This window comes from Homalodisca vitripennis, chromosome 5 (genome assembly GCF_021130785.1).
Source record: "Homalodisca vitripennis isolate AUS2020 chromosome 5, UT_GWSS_2.1, whole genome shotgun sequence".
NCBI lineage: Eukaryota > Metazoa > Arthropoda > Insecta > Hemiptera > Cicadellidae > Homalodisca > Homalodisca vitripennis.
Window position 1 is genome coordinate 3,324,580 of NC_060211.1, and position 16,177 is coordinate 3,340,756.

The following is a 16,177-nucleotide window of genomic DNA, read 5'->3' on the forward strand; positions in this document are numbered from 1 at the left end:
CTGACACGATAGAGGACTTGGCGGACTTGGTTGTTTCTCTTTCTATCAAGGCGATTTCTTTGAGGTTATGTTTATGTAGAGTTGTTGCCGTTGGCTGTTGTTTTGTTTACAGTTATAGCATAGTTTTATGTGATGTGTATTTATATCATATTTTACAGTAACTATGCCTTTAAAAGATCAGGATAAATTTGCTTGGGGTTGGGCAGAATACACTGACCCAAAGTCAGTTAATAATGAACATATATTTACAGCGTATAGGATCAAACAAAACTTCTGTAAGAACAAGCAATGCAGGTAACCTAATTTTTACAACTTCTTTGGGAATATAGTACAGACTACTCAAGTTTTCTGGAGTAGTTTATTTCCAGAAACATTACAGAATATGAAGTCAGTTTATAAAAAGTACATGTTTTGACCAGTTTATGTCATTGCATGTTTCTAAGATTACTTAGTGATATAGGCCTATGCCTAGCCTAATGATATAAGTATGGTCCTAATGAGTCAACCTCAATATGGTTTATACTTTTAGGGTAGGGTCCAATAAGCGGACCAGGTTTTTTATATCGAAGAATATAATCATCGATACCTAATATTCGCATATCGAATCATAGACTATCAATCGATATAAAAGTAATAACAATCATATGTTTAAATTAAAATGTGAATTTAATGATAACAAATAATAAATGAACATAACCAAAATCAGGGAAACTCATAACTTTAACTAAATGAAACAGAACGAAAACGTTTTTACTAAAGTTGTGTCCACCATTACCTTCTTTTTTTGCATCTGAAGACGACCATGTTAGCTCCTCTGACAGTTACATTTGTTACCTTTCCACAAATATCACATAATGGATTCTTAGGTACTAACCCAACATCCTGAAGCCATAAAAAACATATTTTATCGTCTTTTAAAGCAATTTCGTGAAGCTTCCTAAGATTGACGGCCATTTTAATACACAATGTTACGTGAAATTTAAAATATTGCCTTGTATTATTTGAAAGTGTTTACAGCTGTTCATATAGATTATTTAAGTTGTTAAAAATAATTCATCAGTATCGATTGATTATATCGATGGTTATGATTAAGTAATATTGTTTGCCAATTTCGATATAAAAAACCGGGTCCGCTTATTGGACCGTACCCTACTTTTAAATACCAAAAGCTAAGGACATGTAATAAAGCTAGATGAATTGATTTCACAGCATATGATAAAATGTATAATAAGCATTCAACACTTGAGTGATCGATAGTATTGAATCATGATTAGAACAATTTAAATGTTGTCATGGGTAGACTTTAATAAGCGGCCTACACTCGTTATTCGATTGCTAGGGTAGGGTACAATAAGCAGACCCGGTTTTTTATATCGAAATTGGGGTAATTCTAAGCAATATATGGGTCAACCTCGATTTTTCTCATATTACAATATAATGTTCCAATAGTCAATTAGAAAAGGAAATGACTAGAATTTCTTGCCGGAAAGCAGTTATAGGGAGCAGGCAACCGCCAGACGGTCATATATTGCTTAGAATTACCTATTAGTGATCAGGGGCACTGACGTGATCTGGGCTTCAAATTTGGAACTACTCGAGTTAATTTTTTTCTAAAAGAGCAAGCAGCGCGAAGCGCTGCGCAGCGGGCAGGCATCGTGCGTGATCCTTTTTTTTATTAAAAATTACTGATAAGTTGTTATTACATATTACACATATTACAATATAATGTAAGTAATGTATGTAAAACAATTTTAAACACATGACCGTCTAGCGGTTGCCTGCTCCCTATAACTGCTTTCCGGCAAGAAATTCTAGTCATTTCCTTTTCTAATTGACTATTGGAACATTATATTGTAATATGAGAAAAATCGAGGTTGACCCATATATTGCTTAGAATTACCGAAATTGGCAAACGATATTATTTAATCATAACCATTGATATAATCAATCGATACTAATTAATTATTTTGAATGATTAACAAATAATCTATATCTAAAGCTGTAAACACTTTCAAATAATACATGTAAGGTAATATTTCAACTTGACATTTAAGTAACATTTGATTAGGCTATTAAAAATGGCAGTCAATTTTAGAAAACTACACGGCATTGCTTTGAAAAAACATGTTGGATTCGTACCAAAAACCCCATTATGTGAAATTTGTGGGAAAGAAACAACTGTAACTGTGAGAGGAGCTAATATGGTCGCCTTCAGTTTTCCTAATTTTGGTTATAATAATTTGTTTGACCACTTTAAATATTAATTTCACATATATGATTGTTATTGAGAGCTATAGATACTTTTATATCGATTGATAGTCTAGGATTTGAGATGCGAATATTAGGTATCGGTGGTTACATTCTTCGATATAAAAACCGGGTCTGCTTATCGTACCCTACCCCCTATTATCGAACAATTCGATATATTATCCAACTTTGATGTATTTAAAATAGTACACAGTAAGAGTTATAATAAATCACTGTAAAAGAAGAATCTCGTACATTACCATTTTAAATACACAAATTTTACAATAAAATTACAAAACAACAATACCAACTATGGGCCAGAGTTAGATATCAAAGACACTTTTTATAAAACCAATATTTATAACTTGCCCAGCGTGATATCAATAAGTAACCGCTTTTGTGAAAAGGAGGAAAGAATTCTCCCCATGGGTTACTAAGAGCCGAACCCACATGTTGAAGCTACTTAAACAAATCTCGTCACTTGAGAGAATTATCTTACGTATTTCCTCATATTCACCGCCATTTTAAAAGTCTCAAAATATTAGTTACTTCTTGTTGTTTATTGTTTACATTAAAATTACTCTAACTAATAAGTTGAAATCAAATGATAAGTTAAATAAATTGTAATATCGAATTATAATTCCGATAAAAACAATCTAACCATTTGATAATAGCAATCGAATAACGAGTGTTGGCCGCTTATTAAAGTCTAGCCGTTGTCAGTCATGTTTACCCTATTAGGTAATTGCAAGTACCACACTGCTCAAATTTAGTATACATAAAGTTGTATTATTTTGTATAATCTAAAATCTTTGACATATAAAAATATAGCTTCAGTATAACACAATCTTAAAAGTCTATTTGTAATTCAGTTTGACATTATTGTTCCAAATTAATTCAAAGTTAAACCATGTATGTGGTTTTTGAGTAATGGCCACTAGAGACAGGAGATACTGTTGTTTGTCAATAACTTATTACAAAATAATATGTTGAAGTATTATGTTCCAGTAACCTGTTACCATGGTAACATGTTGGTATACTCACTACAATGTAACATAGACTGATAAAATTGTTAACAGGTTGATTCGAATTTTCACGATACAACACAAATATTGGGCACTACAAAATCCTTATTTACTATTTTTGTTATTAGGCTATACATATGTAAGTATTATAAATAAAAAAAATTAAAGATAACCTTTACAAGTGCTCACGTGATCTGAGCTTGAGTTTGGGTACTGTCGCCAGAAGTGTGGGGTGGGGCGCCACTGAAGCTCGCACTGATGGCCAGGGACAGTTCCAATCCTGACCTCAGATCACGTCCCAGATCATCCAACTTCTCCGATGTCAGATCGTGTTGGAAGATGATAACTGGTTATTGGAACATAATACCTCAACACGTTATATTTTTAATAATTTATGGACAAATAACAATATTTCCTATTTCTAGCAGACATTACTCAAATATGATGTAGGCCTACACATGAGTTTATTTTGATTCAATTAATTTTGAACAACAATGTTGATTTAAACTACATTATAAACTTTTAAGATTGTATTATAGTGAAGCTATATTTTTATATGTAAAAGAAATATATGCATTATAAATGATAGAAAATAATATAAGTTTATTTACTTTTTGAGCAGTGTAGTGCTTAGAATTACTTTACATGGTGAACATGGGATGTTTGGGTGTGCTGACATAAAAACTTCTTTACACAGAACAGTTGATTACATTTAATAGGCTCTTTCAATTAATAATATATGTTTGCTGTAACGCAACTTTAGAGACCAAGATGTAATTTTTTCGCTACTTTAGATCAGTGAGTCGTAGCCCGGAGAAATTAAGAATAGGCTCATATGTTAACCAGGGAGCCTAAGAATATCAATGTAAAATTTCAATGCAATCTGTCCAGGTTGTTTACATGTGAAAGCTTCACAAACAAACAAACTCGCTTTCACATTTATAATATTAGTTAGGATAAGTAATACACAAGGAAATACCTTTCTACAATAAAAAAATAAATTTCAACAAAACATAATTTGGTAGCTAATTTAGTAAAATGTAGAATGTTCAATTATTATATGAAAATAAAAGAAAACAATTGTTTTGCTGTAGTGTGAATGAATGTGAAATTTCCGTCAGTGCATGTAAATACATGCTTTTTGAAGTTTCTACTAAAATTGGGTTGAATTCTAATTTTGAAATTAAGTTATTTTTCACTATAAACATGTCATGACTCGTAATTTTATCATTATACTTGTATATTTCTTTTTTAATGTTTAAATTTGATCAACTATTATGATATAGCTATTTATTTTGGCATCATTTATATCAAAATTTAATATCAATATGATTATTTTGCAACTTTCTCTGCAATTAGTGTATCAATTTCAATGGTTTTCAATAAATATTCAAATGAAACTTTAAGTTGAACCTTTATTCCATGTTTTTCATCCAATTTATCACAACATTGTTAACTAAAATTAATTGATTTTTGTAGCTGTAAATAACCTAGTTTCTTGTTTAATGTTAGTTTTTTGGAAAGATACTCTACATATAAAAGAACATTTGAAAAAATAATTTTAAATATTGTCATCAAACAATGTATCTTAAGTTTAATGTAGAGCTAAAATGACTTTCATTGATCTCAACATGCTTAGTGATTCATGCAGACTCCACTTTCTTACCCCTGAGTTTGCCTACTACGCACAATATTTAATTCTCAGGACTCTTAAAATATTTTAGCGTCAGTTTCATATTCGGTTATTTGAATTTTTAAATATTTGTTTATATCTACAAGGTTTATTCAAAACTTCTGGTTCGGTTATTAAACAATTTGGGTTTGACGACTGTACAATGTATAATCCCTTGTTCTCTCCTGATGCCACACATGTTACGCAGCGCCACGCTACATTGTATTAAGTTGTAGCTCTGCTATATCCGAGATTTCGTATTGGGACACAAAAATGTCACTAGAAACATTATGAGGTTAATAGGAGACCTCTTGGATCTGTGTATTTTTATGTTTAATCAAAAAACTGCTGGCCGAGTTGCTGCACATGAGCTCGAGCGTTTTCTTGATGAAGTTACCAATTCTCACTGTAATGTAATTATGGCTTTTTCCAACAAATGTCATACCGTAACTAATGTAACACTTCACGGTTGTATTCTTTAGTGACTGTTTTACTTCATAGAAGCGGGGACTAATAACGTATGATATGTGATACCAGTCCAGATGCTTTATGAATAGACCTCGTATTTATTACTTTTTTAGGATGCTTGTGTAAAAATGTCTAAAAGCTGTAACTCAATTAAATCTTACTGTTTTTAAATATATTTTTCAGGAGGAATTGTCGAGGAAATCCATTTTGTTTATCAGGTGTTGGTGAGGCACGCCTGTTAGACAGTTTAAATAACTCGTGTGATGATGCAAACAATGCCTTGCCCAGGAGAACTGAAGGCAGTTTTGTGGGTCTGAAAAATCTAGGTGCCACTTGCTATGTCAACAGCCTGCTACAGTTGTGGTTCCACAATAAAGCATTTAGGTACAATTTGTGTTTATGTTTGGTAATTAAATCTAGGTGCCACTTGCTATGTCAACAGCCTGCTACAGTTGTGGTTCCACAATAAAGCATTTAGGTACAATTTGTGTTTATGTTTGGTAATTAAATCTAGGTGCCACTTGCTATGTCAACAGCCTGCTACAGTTGTGGTTCCACAATAAAGCATTTAGGTACAATTTGTGTTTATGTTTGGTAATTAAATCTAGGTGCCACTTGCTATGTCAACAGCCTGCTACAGTTGTGGTTCCACAATAAAGCATTTAGGTACAATTTGTGTTTATGTTTGGTAATTAAATCTAGGTGCCACTTGCTATGTCAACAGCCTGCTACAGTTGTGGTTCCACAATAAAGCATTTAGGTACAATTTGTGTTTATGTTTGGTAATTAAATTATGGTATATCATAGAAATCTAGAATATATTAATTAAATCACTGTAATTTAGATCAGTATAAACAGTGACACATACCTCTTTTACTTTTAATTGTGTTTTTTTACAGTTTGTTTTATTTTGTGTCTGTGTTATTGCTTATTCAGTGATATAATAACTTAATGTGTTGGCTGAAACTATTCCTCCTGTTTAATGTACAAGTATCAAGTATCTTTTAACAAGTTGTGTTGTTATTTATATTTGATATTTCATTTTATATATCTTGATGGACCCCACTGATGTTAACTTCTAGCTTTCAGTATGATTGTATCATTATGTCAGGTAACAAGTTTGTAAAAGTCTAATGAACAAAGTTAATGTTTATACTTTACAGTTTTATAGGCAGTACCTGGCAATAATTTTATTTTCCTAAGTCCATCTTGAGTATGAGATAAGTTTTCATGTTCTGTGTTGATTGCTTGATGGAAGAAGTAGGGTTTTAAATCAGAACACTCTTTCATTTTGTCCACGTTTTTGGATTTAAAAGATGTGTTGGTTTATATCAGAACGTGACACAATATAAATTTGTTATACGCTTTCAAAACTTACCATTAAAAAACAGCAGACTGAATGACAAGATTCCTTGCCAAATAATCATATATGATCATTATATATACTGATGTTACTGAATTCATGATTCTGAGATAGACAACCTCTATCTTGATTCTTAACTACCTCCACAGGGTTGTGTATTAATTACTTACTTAGTACAGGTATTTCCTTCACAGGGTTGTGTATCAATTACTTAGTACAGGCATTTCCTTCACAGGGTTGTGTATCAATTACTTACTTAGTACAGGTATTTCCTTCACAGGGTTGTGTATCAATTACTTAGTACAGGCATTTCCTTCACAGGGTTATGTATCAATTACTTACTTAGTACAGGTATTTCCTTCACAGGGTTGTGTATCAATTACTTACTTAGTACAGGTATTTCCTTCACAGGGTTGTGTATCAATTACTTAGTACAGGCACTTCCTCCACAGGGTTGTGAATCAATTACTTAGTACAGGCATTTGATCCACAGGGTTGTGTATCAACTACTTATTTAGTACAGGCATTTGATCCACAGGGTTGTGTATCAACTACTTATTTAGTACAGGCATTTGATCCACAGGGTTGTGTATCAACTACTTATTTAGTACATGCATTTGATCCACAGGGTTGTGTATCAACTACTTATTTAGTACAGGCACTTCCTCCACAGGGTTGTGTATCAACTACTTATTTAGTACAGGCGTTTCCTCCTCAGGGTTATTTATAAATTACTTACTTAGTACAGGCACTTCCTCCACAGGGTTTTGAATAAATTATTTAGTACAGGCGCTTTTCACTTGTCCTTCAACCTTCAAACAGTTTGTCACTTCATAACAAAACATCTAATTTACTCCACTCTTCATTGATCACTGTCTTAGTGATCTTGTTTAAACAACTTAACTGATTGGATAGATTAGGTTCTTGTTACTGTTTTCAGAGTGTGTCTGAAACGTTTTGGTTATTTAATCTTCTGATACTCTACTGATCTACTGATATTAAAGATTTTAATATATATCTCTCTAAAGTTGAGAGGATGTCTCAACTTTTGGCCAACCTATGTAGGTTTTAAGTACATAGTAGTGGAGGTTGTATGTATTAAGTTTTGTAGACTGAGGAAGAGGGTAGATTTCAATTTCCGAAACATAGTGCTATATATATTTTGTAACATATAACGTTTGAAAGTGTCCAAAATCCTATTGTCCTTTCATTGTTACATATTATTTGATTACTATAAAACAGTTCTAAATAATTGATAGTTAATTAATAATAATAATGAATTTCAGAGATGCAATATTCTTGTGGAACCCGCTGGAAGACCCAGTGGAACAAAGAAACATTTCCTTGTACTCGGATGGACCATTCCTGCCTCAGTCAGTAGTGGGGCACCTACAGCAACTGTTTGCACTTATGTTTTATAGCAAATGTCGCTACATTGACCCGTCTCCATTCGTGGAGTCCTTGCGACTGGATACATCCACCCAGCAGGATGCACAGGTCAGTAACCCTTTCAGTGCCAACGTCCTAGAAATTCAGACATCTGTATAGTACGGACGCTCAGTTTTATTGAGATTATAGGCAGCACAATAAACCAAAATGCTTCATATTTTGATGTTGAGTACTTTGATCCTCAGACAGCCAAATGAGGTAGATACAGTTATCGCTGACTGCTCAATTTGCATAAATTTCAGAATGTTGATGTAACCCTCATAGAATAAAGAATCATTTTTAGTTATTTTCCATCCACCCTGAGTTTTAGCAGCTTTGTGGCTCAGTACAATCATATCTTCCAATTGATGTCAAAACGTAGTTACAATCATTGTTCATAGTAAGACCGATTGCCACTTTCAGTTCTTTCTCCCTTTACTTAAATATTCCTGTTCAAATGACTGTGACTGCTTCAATGTAGAGGCAATAAAATGTGTATTATGTGATACTGAATTATAATACTGATATTGGAATAAGCAATAGTGAATTACAAAAATAGCAAATGATTTGGAGGTTTATATTTTTAAACTGTTAATAAGTTTTCTTTGATGTTAATCATAAAATATCAGAGTGTCTATAGTGTTTCTTTATGAAATGTTTTTGGTTTACAGGAGTTTTCCAAACTCTTCATCTCACTTCTAGAAAGTACACTAAAACATCAGAGTTTGAAAAATGTTAAGAATCTTGTTACGGACAACTTTAGAGGAGAATACAAGTATGTAACAAGGTAAGTTCAATTAGTCGTTTAGAAAATGAAATGGAAAAATACATCAAAATTATCTTTAGTTGCCAGAAATAGTGACCTGTAAATCCAAATTAAATAGTAAATAGTAGAAATTTTACAAGTCTACCCAATTATTTTTAAATAGGTAGTAATTTCAATTAAATGATATAACTTATGGGTACCATTGTAATATTGGAAGGCCACTATTTAAAAAAAGTTTTTCTCACCCAGGACCTAAAATAAGTACATTATTAGAAAGAACAGTTTTTATTTGACACAGTAAAACGTACATATCACTAGAGGGAGACCACCCAGTCCCTATCTACTATTTGTTATTAGGCTATACATGTGTACGTATTATAAATATAAAAAAATTAAAATCAACATTTATGAGCACTTACGTGATTTGAGCTTAAATTTATGTACACGTGGTGGGAAGGGTTGATTCAATACGAATGTTAATGATCAGCTCCATGTCATTTAGGTTACATTTGTTTGTAGTTTAGGTGTCCCTGATGTAGAGAGGTACTTTAGGCAATAAATTTGCACATTTAATAGGCATACACTACAACTTAATATGTCTACTTGACATTCAAAGTTAATGTGTTAGTAACTGATAAAAGATAATCATAGACAGCAAAGAATAATTACTTTATTTTGATCTCAATACTTTTAATTGTTATACTGAATTCAAAAATTTCTTATTGTATACACAAGTGAATTATAGAAATCCAAGCATCCGCTATATGGACATAGTTGTTTATCATAAACTATTAAAGAGTAGTTATTTTCACTCTCCGTACATCCTAAAGTTTTATCTTTACAAGAGAATAGTTTTTGCCAAATTTAACAAAAATAAAATACGAAGTGAGGCCTCTGAAGTGATTACAGAAAGACAAGCGATGAAATAATTCCTACTAAGTAGTACTTGTCGCCAATTACCCAAAGGTAATCAATGTAATCATATTACACCTCTTGATGTCAAAACATCAACACTCATGCGGTCATGCGACTCGGCCCTGCATCAATTGGTATGCAGGATTGAGAAGACGCTGGCGGCAAAAGAGGTAGCCATAGGAGTCTTTCTAGACATTGAAGGAGCCTTTGACAATACAGCCACTCAGGAGATTATCAATGCGGTCTCAAGACGTGGTGTTGATGGTCAGGTGTGTGACTGGATAGGGGCCTTGCTCACGGACAGGGTTGTTGTTACAACCCTCATGGGAGCAAGTGTTAGTGCGAAGGCTACGAGGGGCTGTCCGCAGGGCGGCGTCCTCTCTCCTCTTCTGTGGAACCTGGTTGTGGATTACCTGCTAAATTCTTTGAATAGCATCGGTGTCTTTGCACAAGGGTACGCAGATGATATTGTGATTCTTGTGAGTGGCAAGTTCAACACAACAATCACGGAACTGACCAATGCTGCTCTGAACATGGTGGGAAATTGGTGTGATGAGGTTGGCCTCACTGTCAACCCCACCAAGGCTGCTGTGGTTGCCTTTACCAGGAGGCGACAGATGGAGGGCATTGGTCCCTTTCTATTCAAAGGCTCTCCCGTTGAGCTGAAGTCTGAGGTCAAGTACCTGGGCGTGGTCCTAGATAGGGTTCTAAACTGGGGACCTCATCTAGAAAGGGTTATTGCCAGGGGGAAGTGGTCTCTAATGCAATGCAGACGTGTGATAGGTGGGCCCTGGGGACTGAAGCCGAGGCTCTTGTACTGGCTTTATGTTTCCGTGGTCAGACCTGCACTAATGTACGGAGCTGTCGTATGGTGGCCAAAAACGGAGGCCAAGACGGTGGTAGCTCGTCTGGCGGGTATCCAAAGGATGGCCTGTCTTGCTATCACTGGGGCTTTTCCTAGTGCGCCAGGTGCGGCTCTGGATTTTTGTCTTAACCTAGCCCCCCTGGACATTGTCATTCGGGCTATGGCCAGGAGAAGTGCCTACTGTCTTCAGCAGATGGGACTCTGGTCGGGCTGCAGCGGTGGGCACTGCAGAATTAGCACTCTGATACAGGAGTATGTTCTGCACATGATCTCTGATCAGATGCCACAAAAATTTTCCTTTGACAAACCCTTTAGGATTATTTTACCCTCAAGGGATGATTGGTTAGAGGGGAGGAAACCTCTTCCACCAGCGGAGCTCGAATGGTTCACAGACGGCTCTAAAACAAAAAGTGGCACAGGCGCTGGAATTCTGGGAGTGAGATCATGTAGGGAGCTGGTGGTCCCTATGGGTCCGTATCCGACAGTCTTTCAAGCGGAGGTCGCAGCTATTATGGAATGTGCTCGTGAGAATCTTCGTCTGCGATATAGGAGCAAGATGATTAATATTTTCACAGACAGTCAGGCAGCACTGATGGCGCTGGATTCCTGCGTGATCAAATCCAAACTGGTTTGGGATTGCTATCAGGCTGTTTCCTCTCATGCCAGAATCAACAATGTAACCATTTGTTGGGTTCCTGGTCATGAGGGGATTCTTGGGAACGAAAGAGCTGATGCCCTGGCCAACCAGGGCTCAGCGACAATTATGACGGGCCCTCAACCGTTCTGCGGTGCTCCAAGGTGTGAATCCTCTAGGGTTGTCTCGAAATGGATTCGCGCGGAGCATGAGAGAAGGTGGAGGTTGCATCCGGGTTTGAGAGTGAGTAGAATGGTATTACAGTCACCGGAAAATGTCGGTATGTCTTCCTGCAGTCACATCATTTGTCCCTGCAAGCAGCACAAGGCATCCCTGTGGGTCCGGTGGTGGGATGGAGGTGGAGGAGATAGTGAGAAGGCCTCCAGGGTGGCTTCGGACCTTCTCTCATTAAACAGATCAATGTCTTCCAAGGTCATTGGTCTCATTACGGGGCATGGTCACCTGAGGAAGCATCTTCACAGAGTCGGCATCCTTCAGGAGGATCCGCTCTGTGGAAGGTGTAATGAGCAGGAGGAGACTGGTGAGCACCTGCTCTTTAATTGCCCTGCAATAGCAAGAGAGCGGTATGCCATCTTTGGTAGTTTGGACAGGAGTGGTGAATTTTCCCAGGAGGACTTGATAGGTTATTTTTGGCGGTTTGTTAAACTGCTGAAGTTGTAGACTGGTGGGCCTCATGGTGTGTTTCCGGGGTGCGCAAAAAGCCCTTGAGGCTTAAGTGCATGGCAGTAGGCCGTTCCAAGGGGGAAAAAAAAAATGTTTGTGATGTGTAGATGTTGCAAGTGCCTGACGGAGTCTGTGAGTCCGTCCATGTTCTACGAATTAGAGCTGAACGTGAAGGGGCACAACACTCTGACTGAGTGCCTGGCAGAGTTCCTGCAGGTGTAGAGACTGGAGGAGGCTGACTGTTACAGTTGTTCCGTATGTCAAGTCAAGCAGGAGGCTTGTTTCAATGCATGTTGTAGTAATGTTTGTGATGTGTAGATGTTGCAAGTGCCTGACGGAGTCTGTGAGTCCGTCCATGTTCTACGAACTAGAGCTGAACGTGAAGGGGCACAACACTCTGACTGAGTGCCTGGCAGAGTTCCTGCAGGTGGAGAGACTGGAGGGAGCTGATTGTTACAGTTGTCCCGTATGTCAAGTCAAGCAGGAGGCCTGTCGGTTTATCAAACTCTGCTCCCTCCCACCTGTACTCAACCTGCAGCTCCTTCGATTCGTTTTTGACAGGTGAGCGTAGTGTATCTTATTCACCTTATCATTTATGGTGTTGGTATATAAACTGATACAACTGAGTATTGTTGGTGTTATACAATAGCAGTTTAAAATGTGTAATGCAATTGAAAATCCTACAATTGAAAATTTAGTCTTGGATTTTCACACCAAAACTGTAAAGTTTGTCACAAAAGATGTGATTACTGAAGGTGGAGTGTGTAAGTGGTGCCTTACTTAGGTTTAAAAATGGCCGAATTATTGTGCATGATGACCGAAGTGGAAGGCCAAGCATTGTGACCAATGAAATTGTCTCTAAAGTCAATGAGAAGATTAAAGAAGACTGCCGATTCCCAATAATAAAACTCTCTCTTAAATCGTCAGTAGTCGTGGTGGGTAATTGATTTGCCAACGGATGGTCACAGAGCACAAGATCGTCAGTAGTCGTGGTGGGTAATTGATTTGCCAACGGATGGTCACAGAGCACAAGATCGTCAGTAGTCGTGGTGGGTAATTGATTTGCCAACGGATGGTCACAGAGCACAAGATCGTCAGTACCCAAATCATTTGCGGAAAATTTTCCACTTGGCAGTAACTTGCTTACATCTAAAATTGAGAATTTATTGTCTAGCTACGTATCTTCGACTTGAATCAAGTTTCATTCAATAAATGAACAGGAACAATTGTGGTGGGACTTCTTTGTGTTTTCTTGTATTTCTTGGACTCTTGCTAAGCATATGGAACCATTTACCGATGCTGACATAGTTAAGGAATGCATGCTAGAGGCATACATTGATTTGTTTGATAACAAAAAAGATGTTGAAACTATTCAACGGATTCCTATCTACGAGTACTCACTCGAGAAACACACAAGTTTTGGCAGAAGAAAATTATTGTGATCTGAAAGGGCAGTTAAATAATTCTGACTATTCTGCCTTAGCTATAGATGAATCATGTGCCATTACTGATAAAGTACAATTGGTTATATTTTGATGTTTCTTTGATAAAATGAGAGAAACCTTTGTTGAGGAGCTTTTGGTTATTTTGCCGTTAATAGGAAGAACCCGGGGAGAAGACATGATCAAAGCGGAGATGGATTATTTTGTTAAATATGAGTTGGGTTTTAAAAAGCATTAATCAATAAGTACCGAAGGTGCACCAGTAATAGTTGGGTCTAAAAAGGACCAGTTCACATGTTGAGAACTAATGCAAAATGTAATGAAAATTTGACTTCCTACCACTGTATCATCCATCAATCTGTGCTTTGCTGCAAACTTAATCCTAGTCTTGAGAGAATAATGAATGAAGTAATGAAAATAAACTTTCATTGTGCAAAATTAGCAATGAAACATTGTGAATTGAAAATATTTCTTGACGAAGTGGCAATCTATTGTAGCATAATAGTGTTAACCCATTGGCATGCAGTGACGGAAGCGATCCGCCGGTAGAAATGTGGCCACAATCGCGCTGTGACGGAACGCTTCCACCATTATCTTTGACTACGTAGTTGGTCTATTGCCCCGTAGGTAGCAGCACCAAACAGTACGTGAATATTGTTCATAGCCTTCTGAATGAAATATTCAATGTTTTGAGTTGGCTAAACTTCGTAAAACAACATGTTGCTTTTATTTGTAGCCAGCTGATGTCTGTTATTGTTTTGACAACGGAGGTTAGTCGTAGTCGGCGGCGCAAAATGGCAGGATTACGCAGCAGTGAAATCCATCGAATTATAAACGAAGATGGAGTTTTACTTAGTGACAGTGATAGTGATTTTGTTCCTAGTGATATAGACATGGATGACATTGTTCTGGAAGATCAAGTGGAGCTTTCTGCAGACGAATTTAACTTTGAAAACGAGGAGTTCGACCAGGTAGATTTAGGCATGAACAATAATTTAGACGATATTATTGAGAATGTTGCAGTCGGGTCATTGGGACTAGAAGCACCTAATGACTTTCTTTTAAACTTTGATAAGCCTATACCTGAAACTGGTTTTGGTTGGCAACATGTTGATTCTGATGTAATACTATCGGTTGTGTCTAACCTTAGTAACAGTAAAAGCGAAGATGTGTTTGGCCTCTCCAATTATGTTATCAAAGCATTAGGGAATACTTTAGTTAGCCCTCTTACACATTTAATTAACTTAGTTCTTGTAAATGGTATATTTCCAAATTTTTTAAAATTAACAAGAGTAACCCCTATTTTTAAAAAAGGCGACTGTAACTCAGCTGAATGTTATCGACCCATTGCTATTGTCCCGATTATTGGAAAGATTATTGAATCCTGCTTAATACTTTAGTTGTATGAATATTTTAGTACTAATAGTTTACTGTATCAGCACCAATATGGGTTTCGACCAAAGCACAACACCTGCTCTGCAATAGAATATATATTAACTGGTTTTGAAAACAAATCAATAATAGCCTCTAATTTAATAGATTTAACCAAGGCCTTTGATTGTCTTTCTTTTGATATTTTATATGACAAATTATCTTTCTGTGGTATTAGAGATAATGAATTGAACTTAATAAAATCCTATCTGTCTGAGCGGAAACAAAAAGTGGTGGTCAATAACAATAGTTCAACCTATCAAGAAGTGATTGCAGGTGTCCCTCAAGGCTCTGTCCTTGGGCCCTTTCTCTATCTGATTTTTGTTAATGATATGTATTGTAATATTCCTTCTCTTTGCGTACTTTACGCAGATGACACCACACTTATCTGCTCTGATGATAACTTTGAAAATGTTAAACCAAAAATTAAGAATGCTTTTGATTCAGCAAAAATGTGGTTTCAATTAAATAATCTAGTTATAAATGATAACAAGACTGAGTTAATCTATTTCTCTCTAAGAGATATTCCTGCTGAGGACAACACAAGTGAGTGTGTAAAGTTGTTGGGTTTTACCCTGGACAATCAGCTGAGCTGGGAGCCTCATATACTAAATCTGTGCAAAAGACTGTCACGTGTTGTATTTCTACTCAGAAAACTTAAACAATCAGTTAGCTTAGAAACTCTTATACTATCCTATTATGGTCTTTTCCATTCACTAATGACATATGGAATACGCTTTTGGGGCAATTCATGTCATGCTTCAAAAGTTTTCATTTGGCAGGAAAAAGCCATTAGAATCTTAGATAACCTTACCAACAAACAATCCTGTAAGGCAAGTTTTCAAAGGTTAGAAATTATGACAATGCCGTCCTTGTATATTTTAGGCAATTTAACTTATGTCAAAGAAAACATAGACTCATTTTCTTGCCAAAGCTCCTTTCATGATCATCTAACTAGGCAAAGAAACAATCTGGCGACACCTTCGGTAAGACTTTCTAAAACAATCAACAGCCATGTATATCAACAACTTAAATTGTTTAACAAATTACCATTAGCTATTAGAAACATGACATACAACAATTTTAAAAATATCATTACTAAACTGTTAAAAAGTCAAGCATTTTACACAACTGATGAATACTTTAGTCTTAGCTTCTAAGTCCCACATGTAAATCTGTATTTTGATTAAGTTATTTCTGTTAAGTACCACCTTTGTCAATATTTCTGTTAAGTACC

The 16,177-nt window shown here is 36.0% G+C and overlaps 1 protein-coding gene across 4 annotated transcripts in view; it reads left to right on the forward strand.

Moving 5' to 3' along the window:
- Positions 1-16,177, forward strand: part of LOC124361727 (ubiquitin carboxyl-terminal hydrolase 48-like) — a 213,769-nt gene continuing 197,592 nt past the window's right edge. For 2 of the 4 annotated variants that reach the window (XM_046815669.1, XM_046815672.1), the window contains exons 1-5: positions 1-294; positions 5,596-5,796; positions 8,062-8,272; positions 8,875-8,990; positions 12,386-12,628. In XM_046815669.1, the coding sequence (XP_046671625.1) occupies positions 164-294; positions 5,596-5,796; positions 8,062-8,272; positions 8,875-8,990; positions 12,386-12,628 (902 nt within the window). In that variant the 5' untranslated portion in view covers positions 1-163. The remainder of the gene's footprint in view (positions 295-5,595; positions 5,797-8,061; positions 8,273-8,874; positions 8,991-12,385; positions 12,629-16,177) is intronic. The other 2 variants (XM_046815668.1, XM_046815670.1) reach the window with 2 other exon arrangements.